Here is a 25,828-nt window from a genome sequence, read left to right on the forward strand (position 1 = left end):
TATTATCATTATTATTATTATTATTATTATCATTATTATCATTATTATTATTATTATTATTATTATTATTATTATTATTATCATTATCATTATTATTATTATTATTATCATTATCATTATTATTATTATTATTATTATCATTATTATTATTATTATTATTATCATTATCATTATTATTATTATTATTATTATCATTATCATTATTATTATTATTATTATCATTATTATTATTATCATTATCATTATCATTATTATTATTATTATTATCATTATTATTATTATTATTATTATTATTTGTTTATTTGGCAGGCGCCTTTATCCAAGGCGACTTACAGAGACTAGGGTGTGTGAACTATGCATCAGCTGCAGAGTCACTTACAACTACGTCTCACCCGAAAGACGGAGCACAAGGAGGCCCGTGCCTCGTTTGCCTCATAGCTGGCTACGGCCTTGAGGTTAGGTAGACCAATTAAAATACTACGGCTCTTTAAATAGCTCTTAATATACAATTAAAATCTGATCTGATGTGAAACTGTATAACCTAGTAAACAGACATGTTAAATATCCCTGGGAATTCTTATCTTCTAGGATAGCTACAAGGAAATGGTTCAAACCCTTACCTGTTTCCCAGTCCTTTCTGTCTCAGCTGAGACTGTATCGTGGCTCTTGTGTTCCTTGACAGTACATAACGCACAAATACACATCTGATCAGTTCTACAGAAGATCTCCAAAACCTTTTGGTGTTCAGTACAAAGCTTCTGCTCCAGATTTCCAATTGCATTGATCAGCTTGTGCCTCTTTAATGGAGTAACCTCACTGTGTGGCTTGATGTGTGTTTCACAGTAAGAGGCCAGGCACGTCAAACAGGATTTCACAGCTTTGAACTTTCTCCCAGTGCAGAAATCACACGGCACATCTCCAGGTCCAGCATAACTTTGAGCAGGAGGAGGATTGAGTCCTGTCTTCTTTAATTCCTCCACAACTTCAGCCAGCATGGTGTTTCTGCGCAGATCAGGCCTTGGGGTAAAGGTCTTTCTGCACTGGGGGCAGCTGTAGACACCTGTATGATCAGTCTGATCCCAGTAGTTCTTAATACACCCCATACAGTAACTGTGTCCACATGGAATAGCGACTGGGTCCTTCAATAGCTCCAGACACACAGAACAGCTAAACTGGTCCTCTCCTACCAGAATATTCGCTTCTGCTATTCTTGCTGCAATGAGACAAGGAGACATGCTGTCACTTAACTGCCCAGTGTAACCATGTTAAATACAAGGAAGCAAGAGATTCATATCATTACAGTTCTGTTAAAAAGCTGAAACAAGATTTTTGCGGCACTCCAAAGCCAGTTTGTGATGGCTTTCATGACGTTGTTTGTGTCTCAGGTTAACCCACACGCCGCAAAAAAATAAATAAATAAATAAATAAATAAATAAATAAATAAATAAAAAGAAAGCCTGTCTGATTACTGTGGCAAAGTGAGAACGCACGGGAGCTTTGTGGAATTGTATTTTGTAAATTGTCAAATACCGTATTACAGTGCTTTGTTTTGCAAGAATGTTCACTGATTTTATTAGTATAGTACACGTGTCGATACTTTGATGTTTTAGACCAACGTTTTTCAGCTCTAGCCCTGCATTGAGCTGGTGTCATCGCCCTTAACAAACTATTACACACAAACGTAATTTGAAACATTTTGTAATTGTCAGTTTGTTTTCCTTCATCCATATTTGAGGTACTGAAACACTGTTTGCGCAGCTTTTCAGACAGGATTTTAACAGGTACACGTTAATGCTACAATAATGTTTATTTGCAAGCTGTCTGTGAGGGCTATTATTAATGGGAATGGAGGAACGAAAGTGGTTATTTTAATTATGTTGTGATGAAGTTCGGGAGCAGCTTCCTCACACTCCTCCTAGTATGTCTTGTAAAGAAATATGCGAGTTTGTCTTCATGCAGTAAAAATGAGATTTAAATAAAATCAGCCCAACCACTGTGTTTAGTGATTTACAACAGCAGAGCTCCATTTCAAAACAATGTGTTTCATTTCAAAATAAAAAGATCACTTTAATATTGTGTTTAGTGTTGAGTGATGTATTGATATTTTTAGTCATCAATAAGCTGAAATGTTTTGCATTTTGCAAGTCATCTGTTAAAACTGTATTTATTTACTTTGATAAACTTTATTAACTGTACTCCTGTTTCTTTTCCCTGAGCTGAATTGCCAGTTTGAATGTCTCCTCACCACTGTAACCCAGGACTGAAGATGAAGCTCCTTTCACACTCTCAAGTTAGTCGTATCTTTTAACTCAGAGTTACTAAGTTACTGAATCCTGGAGGCGAGGAAGGAAGTTTCTGCCTGGAATCATAAAGACCCCTGACCAGTGGGGGGCGCTGTTTCAGCTATACCTTGGGGGGGGGGGCAACCCTCTTCCCTGGACAGCCACAGTCCAGCAGGTTTTATACTGTTTGAAATGTCTAACCAAAGTCACATCCCGACATATATGGAGTCTAAAGAAATGTAATTTCTTATGGTAAAAATAACAGGAATTCCAAACAAAATCTGAATGATTCAGCAAAAGTTATGTACGTTTAAAAATGTCCCCTTTCTAAATTATGATAATGAACTAAATCAGGCAAGAGACAAGGGGGGGGGGGGTGAAGAATCAAGATTGCACGGAAATCCAGACACAAACCAGCCAATCAGAGCGGTCGCAGGAAATAAAAAGAAATCTTTGTCTAGAGTATAAATTCCACTCTCAATTACAATTGCGCTCTCTCAGATAAATAAAAAAATAAAATAATAGAAAGTCAAAGATCATGCCTGGAACCATCAGCTTCCAGCTCTCAGCATGAACCCATCCAGATCAGAGGCCCCGACACTCGGAGAAACACAAGGGAACCGCACGCTGAAACTCAACTGCTTTCTACACTAAGCAACAATACTTAAATATCTATTCAGGTCTTGTGCGATTCCTTGTTATACTGTCAGTATGTACTAATATTTCATTGGCAAACTGTTGTTTGAAACCTCAGTTCTTTGCCGACCGAGGACGGGAGCTCCCAGGGGGTGGCGCTCAATTGGCCGAGCGTCGTCCAGGGGGAGGGAGGGTTAGGTCGGCCAGGGTGTCCTCGGCTCACCACGCACCAGCGACCCCTGTAGTCTGGCCGGGCACCTGCGGGCTTGCCTGTAAGCTGCCCGAGAGCTGCGTTGTCCTCCGACGCTGTAGCTCTTGGGTGGCTGCATGGTGAGTCCGCAGTGTGAAAAAAAGCGGTCGGCTGACAGCACACGCTTCGGAGGACAGCGTGTGTTCGTCTTCGCCCCTCCCGAGTCAGCGCAGGGGTGGTAGTGGTGAGCTGAGCATAATAAAATAATTGGCCATTCCAAATTGGGAGAAAATAATAGGCAATGACTAAATTTATTAAAAATAAAAAAAAAAAATTAAAAAAAAACCTGTTCTTATTGTAATGTGATATTAACTGTTTTGTGTGATTTACGAATGTATTTTGATTGCATGCTTAATAAATACCATCTTTCTAAGAAAGGATTCTCAGTGTTGAATCATTCATTCAGGTTGAACAACCACAGATTATTGAATTTGGATACGAGTAATTATTGGTAGTTTCTAGTAACATCTACCTCTCTGTTTTCATGTTCAAATAAACACAATTGTTATTTTGGCAACAGTTGGAACTACATCCAAGAATAATGATCAAAACAATAACATCAACAGTGTATCGGTTTCCTCTGATATAATTGCTGATGTCACCATAACCAGACTACTTACAGTTTATTAAATATTCCCACTAAGAAATAACTAATAAAACAGATGATGAATAATCAGTACAGTTCATATCTCCCTACAGTTTTCTGGAGGTCCCTTTATTCCCATAAGTAATAAATACCCCATTAGTCCCCACAGTTTGACAAGGTGTATATATGTGTGTTCAATACAGCCTGTGCAATAAAAGGAATTGGAATTGATTAAAAGGGTTATTCAGAAGTGATTCGAGTCGGGGTCTGCAGTAGGGGGCTGCAGTAAACCTTATTATTATTATTATTATTATTATTATTATTATTATTATTATTATTATTATAATAATTATTTATTGCTTTGCAGACGCCCTTATCCAGGGTGACTTACAATTGTTACAAGATATCACTTTATTTTTACATACAATTCCCCATTTACACAGTTGGGTTTTTACTGGAGCAATCTAGGTAAAGCACCTTGCTCAAGGGTACAGCAGCAGTGTCCCCCACCTGGGATTGAACCCGCGACCCTCTGGTCAAGAGTCCAGAGCCCTAACCACTACTCCACACTGCTGCCCTACTGCATACCTATTGTGGCTGTAAATTGTGATTTTAACCAATGTACATCCCTGGTATAAACAAGAGAGAAAAATGTAAAGAATAAAAACAATGTACTTACCTGAAGAGGGGGGGCAGAGCTTTCTCTTTACTGTAAGAGAATAAAAAGAAACGGTCAGTAATTTAAATAGAACTACACTGACTGCTGAAAGCCGCTATCTCTCTGAAAAGCTGCACATTTTCACAGCGCTGAGCGAACAGTGTTTCAGTACCTCAAATATGTATGAAGGAAAACAAACTGAGAATTACAAAATGTTTCAAATGACCTACCCTTTGTGTGTATAATAGTTTGCACTAACATTATAAGAACATAAGAACATAAGAACATAAGAAAGTTTACAAACAAGAGGAGGCCATTCAGCCCATCTTGCTCGCTTGGTTGTTAGTAGCTTATTGATCCCAGAATCTCATCAAGCAGCTTCTTGAAGGATCCCAGGGTGTCTGCTTCAACAACATTACTGGGGAGTTGGTTCCAGACCCTCACAATTCTCAGTGTAAAAAAGTGCCTCCTATTTTCTGTTCTGAATGCCCCTTTAACAAATCTCCATTTGTGACCCCTGGTCTTTGTTTCTTTTTTCAGGTCCCCTGGGTCGACATTGTCAATACCTTTTAGGATTTTGAATGTTTGAATCAGATCGCTGCGTAGTCTTCTTTGTTCAAGACTGAATAGATTCAATTGTTTTAGCCTGTCTGCATACAACATGCCTTTTAAACCTGGGATAATTCTGGTTGCTCTTCTTTGCACTCCTTCTAGAGCAGCAATATCCTTTTTGTAACGAGGTGACCAGAACTGAACACAATATTCTAGGTGAGGTCTTACTAATGCATTGTAAAGTTTTAACATTACTTCCCTTGATTTAAATTCAACACTTCTCACAATATATCCGAGCATCTTGTTGGCTTTTTTTATAGCTTCCCCACATTGTCTAGATTAAGACATTTCTGAGTCAACACAAACTCCTATGTCTTTTTCATAGTTCCATTCTTCAATTTCAGTATCTCTTATATGATATTTATAATGCACATTTTTATTGCCTGTGTGCTGTACATTACACTTTTCTCTATTAAATGTCATTTGCCATGTGTCTGCCCAGTTCTGAATGCTGTCTAGATCATTTTGAATGATCTTTGCTGCTTCAACAGTGTTTGCCATTCCTCCTATTTTTGTGTTGTCTGCAAATTTAACAAGTTTGCTTACTATACCAGAATCTAAATCATTAATGTAGATTAGAAATAGCAGAGGACCTAATACTGATCCCTGTGGTACACCACTGGTTACCTCGCTCCATTTTGAGGTTTCTCCTCTAATCAGTACTTTCTGTTTTCTACCTGTTAACCACTCCCTAATCCATGTGCATGCATTTCCTTGAATCCCTACTGTGTTCAGTTTGAGAATTAATCTTTTATGCAGGACTTTGTCAAAAGCTTTCTGGAAATCTAAATAAACCATGTCGTATGCTTTGCAATTATCCATTGTCGATGTTGCATCCTCAAAAAGGTCAAGTAGGTTAGTTAGACATGATCTCCCTTTCCTAAAACCATGCTGACTGTCTCCCAGGATATTGTTACCATATAGGTAATTTTCTATTTTAGATCTTATTATAGTTTCCATAAGTTTACATATAAACTCCCATATGCACACTCCCTTCTATTTTAGCCCTGGTTATGTGCACGGACACACCTGCTAAACATGCCCTCACTCTGCACTCCCCTGCTAAACATGCCCTTGCTCTGCACTCTCCTGCTAAACATGCCCTCGCTCTGCGCTCCCCTGCTAAACATGCCCTCGCTCTGCGCTCCCCTGCTAAACATGCCCTCGCTCTGCACTCTCCTGCTAAACATGCCCTCGCTCTGCGCTCCCCTGCTAAACATGCCCTCGCTCTGCACTCCCCTGCTAAACATGCCCTCGCTCTGCACTCCCCTGCTAAACATGCCCTCGCTCTGCGCTCCCCTGCTAAACATGCCCTCGCTCTGCGTGCCCCTGCTAAACATGCCCTCGCTCTGCGTTCCCCTGCTAAACATGCCCTCGCTCTGCACTCCCCTGCTAAACATGCCCTCGCTCTGCACTCCCCTGCTAAACATGCCTTCGCTCTGCACTCCCCTGCTAAACATGCCCTCGCTCTGCACTCCCCTGCTAAACATGCCCTCGCTCTGCACTCCGTCGCTAAACATGCCCTCGCTCTGCACTCCCCTGCTAAACATGCCCTCGCTCTGCACTCCCCTGCTAAACATGCCCTCGCTCTGCGCTCCCCTGCTAAACATGCCCTCGCTCTGCGCTCCCCTGCTAAACATGCCCTCGCTCTGCGCTCCCCTGCTAAACATGCCCTCGCTCTGCACTCCCCTGCTAAACATGCCCTCGCTCTGCACTCCCCTGCTAAACATGCCCTCGCTCTGCGCTCCCCTGCTAAACATGCCCTCGCTCTGCGCTCCCCTGCTAAACATGCCCTCGCTCTGCACTCCCCCGCTAAACATGCCCTCGCTCTGCACTGCCCTGCTAAACATGCCCTCGCTCTGCACTCCCCTGCTAAACATGCCCTCGCTCTGCGCTCCCTCGCTAAACATGCCCTCACTCTGCACTCCCCTGCTAAACATGCCCTCGCTCTGCACTCCCCTGCTAAACATGCCCTCGCTCTGCACTCCCCTGCTAAACATGCCCTCGCTCTGCACTCCCCTGCTAAACATGCCCTCGCTCTGCACTCCCCTGCTAAACATGCCCTCGCTCTACACTCCCCTGCTAAACATGCCCTCGCTCTGCACTGCCCTGCTAAACATGCCCTCGCTCTGCACTCCCCTGCTAAACATGCCCTCGCTCTGCACTCCCCTGCTAAACATGCCCTCGCTCTGCGTTCCTTCGCTAAACATGCCCTCGCTCTGCACTCCCCTGCTAAACATGCCCTCGCTCTGCGTTCCTTCGCTAAACATGCCCTCGCTCTGCACTCCCCTGCTAAACATGCCCTCGCTCTGCACTCCCCTGCTAAACATGCCCTCGCTCTGCACTCCCCTGCTAAACATGCCCTCGCTCTGCACTCCCCTCGCTAAACATGCCCTCGCTCTGCACTCCCCTGCTAAACATGCCCTCGCTCTGCGTTCCTTCGCTAAACATGCCCTCGCTCTGCACTCCCCTGCTAAACATGCCCTCGCTCTGCACTCCCCTGCTAAACATGCCCTCGCTCTGCACTCCCCTCGCTAAACATGCCCTCGCTCTGCACTCCCCCGCTAAACATGCCCTCGCTCTGCACTCCCCTGCTAAACATGCCCTCGCTCTGCACTGACCTGCTAAACATGCCCTCGCTCTGCACTCCCCTGCTAAACATGCCCTCGCTCTGCACTCCCCTGCTAAACATGCCCTCGCTCTGCACTCCCCTGCTAAACATGCCCTCGCTCTGCACTCCCCTGCTAAACATGCCATCGCTCTGCACTCCCCTGCTAAACATGCCCTCGCTCTGCACTCCCCTGCTAAACATGCCCTCGCTCTGCACTCCCCTGCTAAACATGCCCTCGCTCTGCACTGACCTGCTAAACATGCGCTCGCTCTGCACTCCCTCGCTAAACATGCCCTCGCTCTGCACCTCTTTTTCCCTTTTTTCTCTCTCCTCCGCTCCAGTCCCAGGACAAAACCCGACGCCGTCCACAACAGCCAGAACAGGTAAGTAAATGAATGACATTATTTTACAAACAACTGTACCAGACAGGATTTGAACAGGTACATGTTAATGCTACAATAATTATTTGCAAGCTGTCCGTGAGGGCTATTATTAATGGGAATGGAGAAAGGAAAGTCTGTGGTTATTTTAATTATGTTGTGATTATTTGTTTATTTAGCAGATGCCTTTATCCAAAGCGACTTACAGAGACTAGGGTGTGTGAACTATGCATCAGCTGCAGAGTCACTTACAATTACGTCTCACCCGAAAGACGGAGCACAAGGAGGTGAGGTGACTTGCTCAGGGTCACACAATGAGTCAGTGGCTGAGGTGGGATTTGAATCGGGGACCTCCTGGTTACAAGCATAGTTCACACACCCTAGTCTGTGTAAGTCGCCTTGGATAAAGGCGTCTGCTAAATTAACTAATAATAATAAAAGTAGTTATAACATAATTTGTGTTTTTGTCAGGGGTGTCTTATTGGTTCACAAGAAGTTTGGAATCTGAGTGATTGCTCTAAAGTAACTAACTCAGCAAAACCAATAATTTTGTGATTTTTTTTTTTTTTTAAACATCCTTAAGGGGGGTTGGCCGTTTCATATGGGAGGGACAAGAAGAATTATTCATATAACTGTGACAAAAACACATAGAAATCCCTGACTTGTCTTAAAGGTGCAGGCACACATTTATTTTTTTATTTTTTTATTTATTGTGTTTGAAAGGGTGATTAGTATGTATTCAAAGACTCACTGCCCCTTGGCACATCTTCTCTTTGTATGTGGGGTGTATTTGCCCGGTGCATGGATATTGCTGACAAAAGGGAAACGTACTAAGAATGTCTGTACCTTTCTGCTCACCCAGGAACTTCCTCCTCTGCTCCTCTTCCTCCCTGCGTTTCTCTTCCTCTCTCTTGCTCCTCATCCTCTCTTGCTCTCGTCTCATGGCTGATTCTGCCTCCTGGTACATCTCTCTCGTGTAGCAGCTTTCACCATTTGCTGCGACCATGCTCTCGATTTTTTTCAAGAGCCCCGTAACCTGACTCTGATTACTGTTCCTGTTGTTGAAGACATGATACCTGTTCCCACACTTCTCAGCAATCTCTCGGAGGCCCTCACTGGATCGCTGGATGTACTTCTCAATGGTCGTGTCATCTAGATCGTCCCCGCGTGTGAAAAGGAGTATGATATACCTGGCAGCCCTCTCACCGAAAAGCTTCTGGATAAGCCCCACTGTCTCTCTCTCTTCATGTGTGAATCGCCCCACCTGCAGCACCAAGAGGAAAGCGTGGGGTCCCGGTGCAGACAGAGAAACACACCTCACAATCTCACGCTTCAGATCCTCTTCAGAGAGCTCTCTGTTAAACAAGCCTGGGGTGTCGACCACAGTGACCCGTCTCCCATTACATACTCCTGCTCTCTTCTCACACACCTTTGTTACTGCAGAGGTGCTGACTTCAGATCTAAACTCTCTTCTGCCCAGGATGGTGTTTCCTGAGGCACTCTTCCCAGATCCAGTCTTCCCAACCAGCACAATCCTGAACTCTGAATGCTTGATCCAGGCAAGTAACAAGCCATGCTTTGTATCCATTGAAGTGGCTACTGTATGCGTCTCGACACTGAAAAAAAAATTAGAAAAGGAAATTTTATAAAATACTTCTTCACTGCAGGCACTCAGTTATACATGTTTAGTTTCTTTCAGTAGGTCCCCTTGGTGCATTTAGCAGTGATGTCACCAATAAAACTTTTAGATTGTTTCCGCTACATCTTTCTTTGTGCCGTTTCTATCAAGTGATGACTCCAGTCTTCAGTTATCCCAAACTGTTGGAAGATAACTTCTATTGCTGCTTTAGAGTGGACCATGGTAAGAATGGATGCCTGGAATTTGGACACTGGCTCAACTTATGAAGGGTTTGACCACTGGCACTTGCATTTTTTGCAGATTTTATTAATTATTTTTATAAAAATGTAATCTCTAATTCAGTATATAGTATAATGATGTTTATTGTTACGGATTGTGTTGTAATTGCCTTTTTAAATTATAAAATATACATCATTAATACTTCTTCACAAAGTGTTTTATATAATATTCCTAAGTGATTCAAATATAGAACAATGAAAGCATTAAATACTGAGAGCCTGGATGTTTTTTTTTTTTTTTTTTTCAAATCCAGTATTATGTTATTTACTTTGTGGCCAAAAAGTGGTGTTCTGGTGGCCAGCTGAAAACAAGTACTTCACGAGCTCTGACTAGCCAAACAACAGAGCTGGTCACGACTGGAATTTCAATCAGGGCATACCTGTACTTTCTTTATATAATATTATTATGATGCTCATGAAGAAATACTGCAACAAACTCATTCGGGCAAAGTGTCACTGTAATAAAATATCAGGCTACCGTTCATCAGTGAATGATTCAATGTAACATGATACACGTTTGATGAAAGCATGGCTGTTTTGTAAACCAGACATTATATTAAAACACAAGTTAAACAGTGAATTGGGCGGAACAATGCCTTTGATTATTGCGTTATGTTTAGTGTATAGCAGATGCATAAGTGTATAAGAATTACGCATTCGTATACAACATTAAACATTTTGACTAAACTACTTCTCGTAAGATTACAAGTTCGCGGTATAGGGAATTAGGCTACTTCACCAATGACTGGTTGAATTTAGTGAACCGACGTTAAAATAAGAAAAAAAATTAAACAAAAAAATCACCTAAAAATCGGAAGAGAAAAAAAAAACTATTACATCCTCCATCTTGTTATTTTTTACTTTCGTTTTGTTCTTCAGTGATGAATCTTCTTTCATTTTTTATACTGAATTTTACTCAAAGAAAAGTCTTCTATATATTATTACAGCTGTCAATAATTACGAGTGCTACTAAAATATGACAAGTTATGTATCGATATGAACACTAATATAAAATTGGTGGTTAGGTGATGACTGCTTCTGTTTGTTTAAATCGTGTCATATACTCTCATCTAAGTATGGTAAAACATACACTTTTGCCTGTTGCCATAATCGCGTCGATTATAACTACTGTATCTATATTAGACAGAGGAGTTGAAAAAGTTACATTTCAGTTGTTTGTCATCGAATGGCCTTGCGCCTTTTCTACTGAAGAACGTCATATTCAATTACAAGATAAAGATTTAGATGAAAAAAACTCTACTTCCCCACAGTCTACTCCTTAATAATAATAATAATAATAATAATAATAATAATAATAATAATAATAATAATAACTTACGTGGATTTGGTGCTGAACTAAACTTCCTTAACTAGTATTTCTGCAGTTGTCTCTTTTTCTCGCAAAGTTAAAATGGCGACTTCCGTTTTGTGCATTCAAAAGTTTGAGTAAAGTTCAAACCTCTACTGTAAGTAGCGCCACCCATGGATTTAATAGTCAAATGCTTTCAATATTGTTTCAGGGACCGAACACGTGGTGTACTGACTGTATCCCAGGCTAGTTTCTTATGTCAGAATGCCACTAAGAGGTAACTTCAGTGAAATTACAGGTAGATTGCAGTGTATAGGCCCTACCACGGGATAAGAAACATGCTAAATGAACATACATGTCATTTAAGATTAAAAAGAAACAGAAAGCGCCATTATAGCATTATATACTGACCTTACTAAAGCCTTAGCATAACAACACAGAGGGAAATAGGACTATGTCAGGAACACACAAACAAACAAACATAATAAATAAATAAAACATGTGCTGTTTAAAAACAGACAACACATTTTAATGAATAAGTCCGTCAAGTGAAGTTGTACCCGAAATGTTATTTACTAAATAACTACCGATGCGGAATGACATCGTACTGCTTAGAAACGTTGCTCTGTCCAGAATACTGCATTACTATGTACTGTAATGGACCTTGTTGATTGCCCATCAGGACTATCACCGCACACCTGAGTTTTGTTAAGGTAAAGCAGTCGATTTGATTGCCTGAACTTTAAAAAGGGGACTAGCGCTCAACACAGCACGTCTGACCGGGATAGAGTGCTCTGTGTGAGCACAGGGATGACTAGTCTGTATGGGGACTGACTTTGATGAGAAATCAGGGCAGTACTCTTTTAAATTGTTATACTATTGTTGTATTTCTACTTTGTAATCTTGGTGTTTTATTGATCTTAACCACACTTCAGTTCCAAACTATTACACTGTATTTAAACACTGCGTGGATCTGCAGGGGACAGACACGCTCACTCACATCCTTGGTGGAGGTTTATTTTGTGTATTTCAGTTTGTTGTGTTATATGGTTATTGTCTATATTGGGTCACTGTTAATGATTTGATTTATCTGTTTATAGTTTTCTTTGAGCTGTCTTGTTGTAGTTAATGTATTTTAGCGCTATTTTTTGATTGTAGTGTGATTTATGTTCACTAATGAATTATTGTGTTTGAGTTTTATTTTCTTACTCCACGGGGGTTGCAGTGGGCGTGTCTGCCTCCTTGCGTTTCCTATACCGCAGTGAATAATTAATCAAGCTCAATTGGTCTCATTTATTGGTATGGTCTAAGATCGCCAACTGCCCTGTTTTAATTAACTATCTTAATAAATTGTTTGTCCTGAGTTGCTGTTCCTGGTCTTTGTGACGTGACTTCATACACTCTCCCTTATTCTATAAATATATCTAACTATCGGACCCTCTGGTTAAACAAAGGTGGTGGCAGCGGCACGCTATTGCATATTTAATCCAGTAGCCGTGAACGAGCAGGTTCATTACAGTACTGTAATCTATTCAGGAATACCAAGATATTTAATTAAAAATGAGTGACTAGGATTAACTCGGAAATAAATTACCACCACTCTGAAGAAAAAAAAAACAAACAAAAAAACATAACATCTAAAATAAACAGAGAAAATAACCTATTACATCCTCCATCTTGTTATTTTACTTTCGTTTTGTTCTTCAGTGATGAATTTTACTTAAAGAAAAGTCTTCTAATTATTATTACATCTATCAATAATTACGAGTGATACTAAAATATATCAAGTTATGTATCGATATGAACACTAATATAAAATTGGTGGTTAGGTGATGACTGCTTCTGTTTGTTTAAATCGTGTCATATACTCTCATCTAAGTATGGTAAAACATACACTTTTGCCTGTCGCCATAATCGCGTCGATTAGAACTACTGTATCTATATTAAAGACAGAGGAGTTGAAAAAAGTTACATTTCAGTTGATTGTCATCGAATGGCCTTGCGCCTTTTCTACTGAAGAACGTCATATTCAACTACAAGATAAAGATTTAGATGAAAAAAAAAACTCTACTTCCCCACAGTCTACTCCTTAATAATAATAATAATAATAATAATAATAACTTACGTGGATTTGGTGCTGAATTAAACTTCCTTAACTCATATTTCTGCAGTTGTCTCTTTTTCTCGCAAAGTTAAAATGGCGACTTCCGTTTTGTGCGTTCAAAAGTTTGAGTAAAGTTCAAACCTCTACTGTAAGTAGCGCCACCCATGGATTTAATAGTCAAATGCTTTCAATATTGTTTCAGGGACCGAACACGTGGTGTACTGACTGTATCCCAGGCTAGTTTCTTATGTCAGAATGCCACTAAGAGGTAACTTCAGTGAAATTACAGGTAGATTGCAGTGTATAGGCCCTACCACGGGATAAGAAACATGCTAAATGAAAATACATGTCATTTAAGATTAAAAAGAAACAGAAAGCGCCATTATAGCATTATATACTGACCTTACTAAAGCCTTAGCATAACAACACAGAGAGAAATAGGACTATGTCAGGAACACACAAACAAACAAACATAATAAATAAATAAAGTTGTACCCGAAATGTTATTTACTAAATAACTACCGATGCGGCATGACATCGTACTGCTTAGAAACGTTGCTCTGTCCAGAATACTGCATTACTATGTATTGTAATCTATTCAGGGATACCAAGATATTTAGTTAAAAAGGAGTATGATCAGGATTAACTCGGAAATAAATATACCAGCATAGTTTTTTTTTTTGGGGGGGGGGGGGGGGGGGGGCAGCAAAGAATGCCCATCATTGCTGCTGCTGTAAAAACACAACTGGACCTATGAACTTGACAATATATGTACAATTTGTATAATAATAATAATAAAATAATAATAATAATAATAATAATAATAATAATAATAATAATAATAATAGCAAACCGAAAAGAAAGCTAGCAGACAGTGTAAAGTTCAGGGATTATTGGTGAAAATTCAAGGCAGATATTATGTTCATCAGAGACAAAAGTGATAGCCAGCATTCCAAATCACTATTTACTGACATGCTCAAATGTAGCCATGTGAATATAGAACAGTTTGATCCAAAATTGTGCCCAACAAAGATATATAGCACGTTTATGAAGTTTCCTATTCTCCCCTCCCCTCAAAAAATGCTGGGGTTAGAGGATCTAGGCCAAATCTCGATTGAGAGTTACAGGAGGCAGGAAAAGAAAATATGTAAATGAGTGATATATGGGGTGATGATGGATATTACAGTAGAGGAGTTGGAGGAAGAGTTGGAAAAGGATCAGGTGGTAGAGGTAAGACGTATTGGGAAAAGGGGGAGGTTCAATCTACAACGGTTGTATTAATGTTTGAGCTTGAGAATATGCCAGAGCAAGTAATTATGGGATTTCAAAGATTTAGCGTGAATGAGTATAGGCCATCGCCTATACGATGTTATAAGTGTCAACTATTTGGTCATATGGCAGGCTCCTGCAGGGGTAAAAGAAGATGTGCTAAGTGTGGTAAGGATCATGAGTTCAGGGATTGTGATGTAAAAGGACAGGGTAAGTGTTGTAACTGTGGTGGGGAGCATAGTACAGCATTTAAAGGATGTGTGGAACAGATAAAAGCCAGGGAGATTCAAAGAATTAAATTTGAGGAAAAAACTTTGTATGCAAGTGCAGTAAAAAGTTATAAAGAACAAATGGAAAAAAATACAACGAGAAAAGATACAGATGAATTCAAGGCAGGAAAAGGCAATCAAGACTATTACTAAAGTGACTGAGAAGGTACCCGAAGAAATGTTATTGGTGAATAAAAAACAATTCTTGCTGTTTATTATTGAGGTGATCAATTGTACTGCGCAAACTAAGAGTAGGGCAGAGAAGATGCAAACTGTGAGTAAAGCTGGAGAAAGATACTTGGGAATAGAGGTAATGGCTGTTGAACAGATAAATGAATTAACGGAAAGGGGGGCAGTCGGAAGTGAATAGATAATGGGGATGAGAATTTTTCAATGGAATGCACGAAGTTTAATAGCAAATGGGCAAGAATTAAAAAAAATTGTAGTTGATTTTAAGCTAATAGATATTTTCTGTATTCAAGAGACATGGTTGATTCCAAAACTAAATTTTAAAGTACCAGGATATATAATTATAAGGAAAGATAGAAAGGAAGGTAGAGGTGGAGGAGTATGCATAGGAATAGAGGAGAATATTGTGTTTTCTGAAATTGTTATAGTTACCGAGTTGGAGACAGTAGGGGTACAAATTATTGTGGAGGATGGTGTGATAAGCGTTATGAATATGTATAACTCTTGTAAGGAATTAGATAAGGAAGAAATAATTAATATTATTGAACATATGAGGGGTGGGAAGATTATTTGTGGATATTTTAATAGCCATAATACATTATGGGGAAGTAAGATAAATGATATAGAAGATTTAAATTTGGTGGTTTTAAATTCTGGGGAAGGAACAAGGTATGATGTCAATACTGGGAAAAGCTCAGCGCTAGATTTATCTATTATCAGCGCATTTGGGAGTAAGAGTGGATTGGAAGATATTAATGGATGAAGAAATGGGAAGTGATCATTTCCCTATAATTTTTACGATAGATGGGAAGACTAAGATTGATGAGCAGGTGCAAGAAGAGATGGGATTATAAAAAAAACAAACTGGGAAAAATTTCAAAACATCTGTAATAGTACTATTGAAGAAAATATAATACACAATGATGTAAATATTTTTAATGCGGGGATAATAAAGGCTATTACACAAGCAGCAAAGGGAGCTATTCCAATGAGGAAAACTAAGAAGGGGGTGAAACCAGCGGTACCTTGATGGAATGAAGAGTGTACCAGACTGATTAAAGAAAGGAAAGCTTGTCTGAGAAAAGTTAAAAAAAACTATATTGGCAGATGACTTAATTAAGTTTAAAAAATCAAAAGTAATGGCTCAAAGGGCTATTAGGAAAAGGAAAAAGGAATATTGGCAGGATTATTGCACTAAAATAAGTTATGATTCTAGTATAAAAGATGTGTGGAATAAAATTAAGGCAATGGCAGGAAAAGGGGAAGGAAATCAATCATTTCCGTTAAAGCAGGATGGAATAATTATAACGGATGATGAGAAGAAAGCCTCTATGCTGGGGTTAGCATTTGCTAAGGTGGGGCAAGATGAGAATTATAATAAAGAATTTTTAGAAAAGAGGGGACCGTTTTGTATAAATAATTCAGTAATATTGGAAGATAGGGAAGATGTCAAAACAAAAATAAATGTTCCATTTTCAATAGGTGAAGTGAAAGCAGCGATTGAAAAAGGCAAGAATTCCTCACCAGGTGAAGATAAGATTTCTAATATGTATAAAATGTTACCAGATAGAAGTTTAGAAATATTATTAAAACTTTATAATAAAGTGTGGGAGTTGGGGTTGTTGCCTAAAGAATGGAAGAATGCTGTCATCATTCCTATAAGTAAGGCAGGTAAGGATCCGAGTGAAGTGGGATCTTATCGACCAATAGCATTGATGGCTACTATATGTAAAATTATGGAAAGGATGGTGTGTGAGAGAATGTGGTATTTTTTTTTAATCTAAAAAATTATTGAGTGATTATCAAAGTGGCTTTCGTAAAAATAGGTCGACGACTGATCAGTTGGTAAGATTGTCTACTGAAGTCAAGGAGGCATTAAGTGAGAATGAGGATGGTCGGGGCAGTTTTTATTGACATCGAGAAAGTGTATGACATGGTCTGGAAAGAAGGTTTAATATATGAAATAGCATCATTGGGGATAAAAGGGAGGACTTTGTGGTGGATCAGAGAGTTTGTGAAGGAAAGAGGATTTAAAGTTAAAATTAAGGGGAAGTTCTCTGAAAGATTTGAGATGCAAAATGGAACTCCTCAAGGAAGTGTTATTAGCCCTTTGCTATTTAATATAATGATAAATGATCTAGCTGAGGATATTTTAGTAGGATCAAAAGTATCTGTAGGTCTGTTTGCTGATGATGGGGTTATTTATAAAAGGAATAAACATATTGAAATAGTAAGGAGGGAATTGCAGGAGGCATTGAATAATCTGGAAAAGTGGTCAAATAAATGGGGTTTTAAAATATTAGTAACAAAAACAGAGGTGCTATTATTTTCACGAAGAAGAAGAGAGCAGGAGAAGTTAAATTTATTATACCAAGATAAGATTCTTAAAGAGGTGGAGGAATTTAAATACTTGGGAGTGTGGTTTGATAAAAAATTAACTTGGGAAAAACAAATAAATTCTATAATAGATAAATGTAAAGGAAGGATGAATATTCTAAGAAGTATTTCAGGGACGAGTTGAGGAGCAAATAAAACTTGTATGATGATGATATATAGAGGGTTAATTAGGAGTGTAATAGATTATGGAAGTCAGATTCTAATGGGAACTTGTAAAAATAAGATGGAAAAATTGGATAATTTGCTAGCTAAAGCAATAAGGGTGTGTATAGGAGCTATGAAATCTGCTCCAATAAATGCTGTGCAGGTTTTAATAAATGAGATGCCATTGGAACTAAGGAGGAAATGGTTAAGTATAAAATATTGGATAAAGGCTAACTCTCTGGATTCAGAATTTCCTCCTCGGAAAAGCATGGAAGATAGGTGGATTAATCATTATAAAAAGGAGAGGTGGGAAACAAATGGGGGCGCTTTGGGGTATTGGATGCAAAAATGGATAAAGGAATTGGGAATGGAAAATCTGAAGTTGGTAAAGAATGTTAATATAAATGTGTTTCCGGGAGGGATGATGGAAAAATCAAACTCTTGTATAGAATTGAGTGAGCAAGTGAAGAAAGGAGGGGGAAAAATGGAACTGAAAAGTCAAGCTTTTGAAGAGGGGAAGAGTATGGAGGCACTATGTACATATACAGATGGATCCAAGGATCCAAAAACAGGAAGAGTGGCGATGGCATATTATATCCCAGAATTAGATGTCTGTAAAATAGCGAGGATATCTGACCATTTATCGGTATATGTTGCGGAAATGGTAGCTATACTATTTGCAACAGTTAAAATAGCTGAAATAAAGCCTAAAAAAAGCAGTCATATTTTCAGATTCATTGAGTGTTCTTATTGCATTAAAAGGGGAGTTTAATGATAGAAGAGATATCATGGTTGAAATAATGCAACGATATAAGGAATGTACAATAATGGGGATCGAAGTGATTTTAGTTTGGATTCCTGGTCACTGGCATTCTGGGCAATGAGATGGTAGATCTGGCAGCAAAAAATGGGTTAAAAAGAGAGAAATTGATGTGGTCATTCCTCTGGGATCGCAGGAAATGGGAGGCTATGTGAAAAAAAATGATAGTAAAAGAATGGCAGAAGAGATGGGATGAAAGCATAAAAGGAAGGTTTTATCATAATATCCAGAAAGAGGTGAACAACAGATGGGTGAACAAAGAGTTGGGAAGGAAAGAGGAAAGAGCGTAAAGAACTTGCTGGGAAAAGGGAAAGAGGAAGGGAGACTGATTAGAGAAAGGATACTGACGAAATATATAAAGGAAACGGGAAAAGAAGGGAAGTTATAATAAATAAAGATGACAGAAAAATAAAGTAAAACAAAGACAGACAAAGGACTACAGATAGAGGGCGCTAATCATCTAAAATAATAGATGGAATGCGCCCTATAGATTAACCAGAAGAAGAAGAATCATTGGTCAGGCTGTGAATCTGAAGGAAAATGAAGACCAAAGAGCATTCTACAGAAGTTAGAGATAAAGTAATACAAATGCATAGATTAGGGAAAAGGTACAAAATAATATCCAAGTGTTTGGATATCCCAGTGAGCACGGTTGGATCAATAATCAGGAAGTGGAAGCTGCATCACACCACCCAGGCACTGCCAAGAAAAGGCCGTCCCTCAAAACTCAGCACTCAAACAAGGAGACTTGTGAGAGAAGCCACAGAGAGGCCAATAATCACTTTGAAGGAGCTACAGAATTCAGTGGTTGGGAGTGGAGTAATGGTGCACCAGTCAACCATATATATATATAGGGTCGGGACACTCCGCCACATGGGCAAAAGGCATATTTAGAGAAAATGATACATCAATATTGAAGCAACAGAACCACATCCAACTCAGAATTATTACATATAAAAGTATAGTGAATGTAAAAAATGTCACAGAAATACACAATGTAAACATGTTCCTGAAAACAGGCAACATATTTGGCAAACAGGTCAGCTGGTGGCTATCAGAGATGCATTGGTTTTCAGTTCTTTATAAAAAAAAAAATAAAACTTTATTAAACTTTAATGCACAGGAAAAAATATGTATTTAATTACAGCATAACTACAGAATAAGGTGGAGCAAGAGCACATACATAATATACAGAATGCTCAGTTTTATCTACAGTTAGTTCTAAACATTGTGTGGCTCTTCTTCACTGCTGCAGGAGCTGCATACACGCTGAATCTGTATGTTCACCATTGCACGTTTGTTTTGACTTGCGTTCCTTTCTCGTCACACAAATGGCATCTTGCATCTTCTTTTGCTATGAATGCTTTGTTTTCTCATCATGTCTATCATCTTTATTTACGTGGAGTTCTTGTAGTAAAACATCACATATATTGTTATTCATCATTACGAACACCTTGAGCACACATCATACATTTACATACTGTGACGGCCTTGCACTTACATACCATTGTAGTCACATCTAGAACATTCCAGAAAAAAAATCAAAGAATAATCCAAGAATATTTTAGAATATTCCACATATTCTATCGTATAATACGCAAATAAATGGGGGCCCACGTGGTGGATCCAGTAAAGGCGCTCTGCATGGAGTGCAGGATACTCCCTATAGTCTGGACGTCGCCATTTCGAGTCCAGGCTATTCCACTGCTGACTGTGGACAGGCGTCCCCAGGGGACAGTGCACAATTGGCCGGTGCGCCGCCTGGGGTGGGGAGGCCTAAGGTCAGCCAGTGTCCTCGGCTCACCGCGCACCAGCGACCCCTGTGGTCTGGCCGGGTGCCTGTGGGCTTGCCTGTAAGCTGCCCAGAGCTGCATAGTCCTCCGACGCTGTAGCTCGGAGATGGCTGCATGGCGGGCCTGCAGAATAAAAAGACGTGGATGGCTGACAACACACACTTAGGAGGATAGCGTCTGCTCGTCTTCGTCTTTCATCTTCGAGTCAGCGCGGGGGTTGCAGCGGCGAGCCAGGCTTAAAAATAGTGCATTTAAAATTGGGGAGAAAATGATTAAGAAAACAATTGCCGATTACACATTAAAAAAAAAAAAAAATATGAAAATGTATTATATTCAAAAATATTCATAACAAATGTCATGATTTCTAAAATATTCCAAATTTGTCCATGTAAATGTGCACTATTCCAGAATATTCTTGAAACGTCTGAATCATCGATACAGGACTCCAACGCTCATACAGTAATCCTGTAAGTAGTGACTGCTGGGGCGTCACAGGGTTAATTAGTAAAAATATACAATGATACATTTAGGTAACATTATCAAAACTGCACAAATTTACATTTAATTTACATATATTGTTCAGTCAGTTATGTACAAAATTAGGTAGAATTGCAAGTTCTTTAGATTCTGTTTCCTGCACACATCTGGCATTTTTACAGCTTCAAACCAGTAAAGAAACGGCTTAACAATCCTGTGGCATAACCATACATGTCAATGGATTTTTCTGCCTCTCCTCTCGCATTTCTGTGCTTTTCCTCGTAGAACCTCTTGAATTCCTCACGCTCGCGCAAGTGCTTTTCCTCCATGTCTTTAATCCTCTCATCTCTTCGTTTCATCTCCTCATCCAGTTTTTCAAACTTCTCTTCCGTCTTCTCCTTTAACTCATCGATTTCTTTCTGGAACTTTGCTCTCAGCTCCTCTTCCTTCCTATGCAGTTCCTCGTCATACTGCTGTTTTAATCTCTGTTCCATCTCTCTGATCTTTGCCTCCACCTCCTGGTACATTTCGTTGGTGTAGCATGTGCCTCCGTTCTCTGCCACCATTGCCTCTATTTTCTCCAGTAGCTCAGTGACCTGGGTGCGATCGTTCATGTTCCTATTGTTGAAGACGTGATACCTGTTCCCACACTTCTCAAGAAGCTGATTATGTTCTCTGCTGGCTTCCTGGATGTACTCTTCAATGGTCTTGTCTATCAGATCGTCTCCACGGCTGAAAAGGACCATGGTGTACTTTGCAGCTCCCTCACCGAAGATCTCCTCGATTTTATCCACAGCTTCCTTCTCTTCCTTTGTGAAACGTCCCACAGGTATCACCAAGAGAAACACGTGGGGTCCCGGAGAAGACATGGGAATACACTGTACAGTCTCACTTTTAACTTTCTCTGAAGAGAGCTCAGTGTCAAAGAATCCTGGTGTGTCGACCACAGCAATGTCTCTACCTGCAACAACTCCTTTTTTCTTCTCACACTCTTTTGTTACTGAGCCTGTGCCCACCACAGATCTAAACTCTCTTCTGCCCAGGATAGTGTTTCCTGCTGCACTCTTTCCAGCCCCAGTCTTCCCAACGAGCACAATCCTGAACTCAGGCAGAGTGAGTCGGACTTGCTCAGGGGAGGAAGTCTCCCTTTGTGTTTCCTCAAGTGATGCTACTTCACTTCCAGACACTGAAAAGGGACAAGGAAAGTTTATTTCTCCCTTTGAAACACTGAGCTTCATGCAAACACCCAATGTACAGCACATACTTTCTTCTTCTTAATAATAATATTAAATCATTTAGCAGACGCTTTTATCCAAAGCGACTTATATAGAGTACGGGCTGAACTATGCATCAACAACTGCTGCTGCTGCACAGTCACTTACAATAGGACCTTGTTTGTTTTACATCTCATCCAAAGGACTTAATTGAAAATCACAAATCCACCTGTACACTGTGAGCCCGGCTGAATGCAAGTGATGCAAATGCCGAACTGACTTTAAGCATTCAGAAACACAAAGTGTGAATTCATATTATAAGAAGTAATTTTCAATAAGTGTCCGGGATCATGGAGAAAATTCGTAGCATCAGGAAATTAGTCTAATCGAGTTTGTCTTGACTGTGTGTAATTATAGATAAAAGGTGTGTGTGTCTGCCAAACGAAAATGATCTGTTAATTGTTATTGCCTAATTGTGATTGCCTGTGGGCAATTATTGTAAATTAGTCAACTAGCAGGTATAAAAATTCAGCAGCCAGTCTACTCGAGGCTGCTGAGTGAAAGGAAGCAGAAGAGGTGTACTCTGTTTCTGAGTAGCCATTATTTTTGTAAGTTCTGTGTGTGTAAAACGGTTGGTGTTTTAAATCGGTAAACGGCTTAGCCATCTGATTGAATAGTCTAGGAAACCTGTGTTCAGTTTTAGATGAGTGCTTGTGATAAAGAGAGAAAGGATCAATGCTGTAAAATTCCCTCCCAACTAGAAAGGGTGCTATGTAAAGGTGAGGGTACGCTGCCTCCTAGATTTGCCATCTCGGTGGTAGGTGGAAACCGGAAGGTGACCATATTAGGAGGGGCGCGTAGCTGCAAGTACTCCGGACGATTCCATTGCAGTCAGCTGCGGTGCAGCCCTCTATTGGAGAAACCATGGCGATGCGTTGACTACAGGGAGGAGTTTGCTGGGTACAAATGGGAAGCAGCTACGTCAGTACCTGGGCTTTTGCGCTGAGAGAAATGAGCCACCAGCCGGAGCTGTTCTCGTTTTGTTTTTGTGTTACGTGCTGTCTGTGTTTGTTTTTACAGCGGAGGAGTAGAAGCGAGGGGCTGCAGCCACTGAGCCAGCACAATCCCCAGAGCACTTCCCTCACAGCACGGCACCAACCACTCACCACAATCCCTGGAATAACAGAGCACAGTTTTCATGCACGGAGGATCATGGATTAGGAGTGTTTTTCTTTTGTTATTTTTGTTATTTTGTTTCTTAAACTTTATTAAATAAATCACGGACATTTTAGGAGAATCTGGTTTGGACATTGTATTTATTGCACCCCGTCACAGTGCTCTAAAATGGCGCTAAGTTTTTGGTTGATTCTTATTTTATTTTGTGTACATAAAAAGCACAACCGCGCATTTAAACCCAGTCCTGTGTGTGACGGTCAGTTTTTGTGCTGGTAAAGAACTCAGACGCTCAGCTGTTACTGTATATATAATATATAATTAGCAATGGTCTATTTCATTAGTATAGCACATCCAGTCATTTGAGGAATTTGTGTGATAGGTTTCGTACTCAGCTATCTTTTTTTCTATTTTCAGTATTTGGAAGATATCATCAAACCACTCTATAAAAATAAAAGAGTTGAGATTTGAATGCAAGCTTAATCTGAGGAAACATTTTTGTGAATTGAGGAAAACGTTTCTCATAAGAAAAGTGTCTTTACAGTTGCATTGGGCTGTGACCTTGTAACTTACTGTTGGGAGGTGTTTCCAAGCTGTGTCTTCTGCTGCGTGGCTTCTTCTTCAGTTCATCTTCATCCTTCTCCTTTACTGAATAACACAAAACAAGAAAACCATTACTGTCTACCAATACATTCAAAATGTTATTATCCTAAAACAACCTATTTACAATCTCTACTGACCTGCCAGAAACAAAATATTCAACAGGACTAGGTTCCGAGAAAATGTAACCGATTCTGTAGAATTGTGTTGAAGGTACAAAGATATTTCTACGGTGGGGTGGAGGGGGGGACTAATCGTCTAAACAGGAGAGCTCCCTTATATATATTTTTTTACAGCACCCATATGACACACAATGCATTTTTATCAAAAAAAAATTAAACTGTAAGGTTCAACTGTTATTTAAACCGTATAGTATACTGCTCGCTATTTATTTTTTTTTTGTCTCGGGTTTCAGTCGGTCTCTGCATAAACTAGCCAATCTCCGCAGCCAGACCCGTAGATTTCAATTTTTTACTTTCGCTTTAATTTTTGATAATACAAGAAAAACACAAATAACATCCCAATATCTGAAACAAGTAATATAATCCAATGTTCATCGTACTCCCCATTACGAAATCAATTTACCAACACTTCATCTTACTTCTGATGTTTCATGTTATTTTTGACATTTTAAAACTTTTTATATATGTAGGCCTACTCGATTTAAAAAAAAAAAAACTATGCGCCACGTTATTGCGAATTAATTATAAACAAATTGAACCTCCAACAGCCATAAATATAGCTTATATTCTTAATAAAGGTTTTCAAAGCAATGCTTTTTATAGTCTGTTTGTCGGCTTTAATCTAAAGAACGTATTAGTTTTGAAAACGAAAGCAAACACGTAATAGTTTTGAAAACATTTATTTTCTAACCAAGCAAATACATTATGTCTGATATTAGCGTTCGCGTTTACGTTAATCAATCCTCTTTACACAATACAGAAATAAAGAAACAAACATGAAACAGATTAAATACTCACAAGGGTCCATCTCTCGTCTCGGCTGACTCTACCGACTTCCGCTTCATCTGAGACTAAAATAAAATGGCGCGTCGGCTGCGCTGAATAAATTAGATAAGGACAGTGCCGCACTTCAGCGCCACCTCTTTGAATCATCAGATTTTCATATAAATCACTTCAAATATATAGGCCTATTAAATATTCCCACAACACAGGACAGTCCTCAACTCAATACGTTATTTAGAATAACATAAAGTAGTGCACTGACTACTTACTGCCTTCATAAAAACACAAGTATATGATATTTATTTATTTTTCATTTTTGACTATGCGCCCTTTTTACCTGTATTTATATACTTATTTATTTAAAGCATTACACTTTTCTAGACTGTTTAAAAAGTAAACACCAAATATTATACAATCGAATGTATTTTATTTCAAATCAATTAAATCACATTGAACGGCCCAGGGGTGGAATGCATGAGGTGTGGTCAGGTAATGAAGCAATTACAATCTACAGTGGCCAGAGATCAAGCCAAGAAATAGTGTAAAAAGACGACGAAAATATTAAACATGTCTGCAGAAAGGAGATGTTTGAAAGCGAAGCGAAAGAAAACAGACGGTCAGGTCGGTGTATGTCGGCATTTGTAAACTAGGACAAAAAGACGCACAGAATGATCTCTTTCTTGCCTACGCTACAGTTTAACAAAAGCTGTTAAAATTTACAACAGCTAGCGTCTGTAACCCCCAGTTCCACTGCCTTCCAAAGACTGCATTGCAGTGCATAAACTGTTGCCAGAATTTATGAGAAATTGAAATCAGAGGTATTAGCATTATGAGGTATGATTATTTTATATTCTAATTAAATGTACGTAATACTAACGGACATAAATAATATATGAACTAAAACTACGCAGTTGCGTTCAGACCTATATTTCATAAATTGATGAATAATTTCTCTATTTTCCTCACTTAATCTGTTTTAAGTTGACCTGTTAAAGCTTGACAAGCGGAAGTTTGCTCTTTTTGAGTGTGTGAGTTAAGTGTACCTTAACCGACATATGTTTGAGTGAGTATTCATTAAGATACCTCTTAGAGGTGTCCCTATATCCACGTTGTTTGACTCTTACTTGAAATCGTTCTCATCCACTTATCGTAGCCTACTTACGTGATCTTATT

The 25,828-nt window shown here is 39.3% G+C and overlaps 2 protein-coding genes across 2 annotated transcripts in view; both read right to left on the reverse strand.

Annotated features, from left to right (window-relative positions):
- The window catches only part of LOC117432626 (E3 ubiquitin-protein ligase TRIM47-like), a 38,982-nt gene extending 27,484 nt beyond the window's left edge, over positions 1-11,498 (reverse strand). Inside the window, exons 1-4 of the mRNA XM_059016193.1 lie at positions 11,272-11,498; positions 8,862-9,631; positions 4,434-4,463; positions 621-1,213 (exon numbers count right to left, since the gene is read on the reverse strand). Of these exons, the coding sequence (XP_058872176.1) occupies positions 621-1,213; positions 4,434-4,463; positions 8,862-9,603 (1,365 nt within the window). The 5' untranslated portion in view covers positions 9,604-9,631; positions 11,272-11,498. The remainder of the gene's footprint in view (positions 1-620; positions 1,214-4,433; positions 4,464-8,861; positions 9,632-11,271) is intronic.
- An 8,053-nt stretch (positions 11,499-19,551) lies between these two features.
- LOC131722983 (GTPase IMAP family member 4-like) lies at positions 19,552-24,769 on the reverse strand. Its single transcript, XM_059016230.1, has 3 exons — positions 24,671-24,769; positions 23,664-23,738; positions 19,552-21,889 (listed from the first exon to the last, which is right to left on the reverse strand). The coding sequence occupies exons 1-3, from the start codon at positions 24,678-24,680 to the stop codon at positions 20,880-20,882; spliced, it is 1,095 nt and encodes a 364-aa protein (XP_058872213.1). The 5' UTR covers positions 24,681-24,769; the 3' UTR covers positions 19,552-20,879.
- Between the last annotated feature and the right edge of the window lie 1,059 nt (positions 24,770-25,828).

This window comes from Acipenser ruthenus, chromosome 52 (genome assembly GCF_902713425.1).
Source record: "Acipenser ruthenus chromosome 52, fAciRut3.2 maternal haplotype, whole genome shotgun sequence".
NCBI classification, from domain to species: domain Eukaryota; kingdom Metazoa; phylum Chordata; class Actinopteri; order Acipenseriformes; family Acipenseridae; genus Acipenser; species Acipenser ruthenus.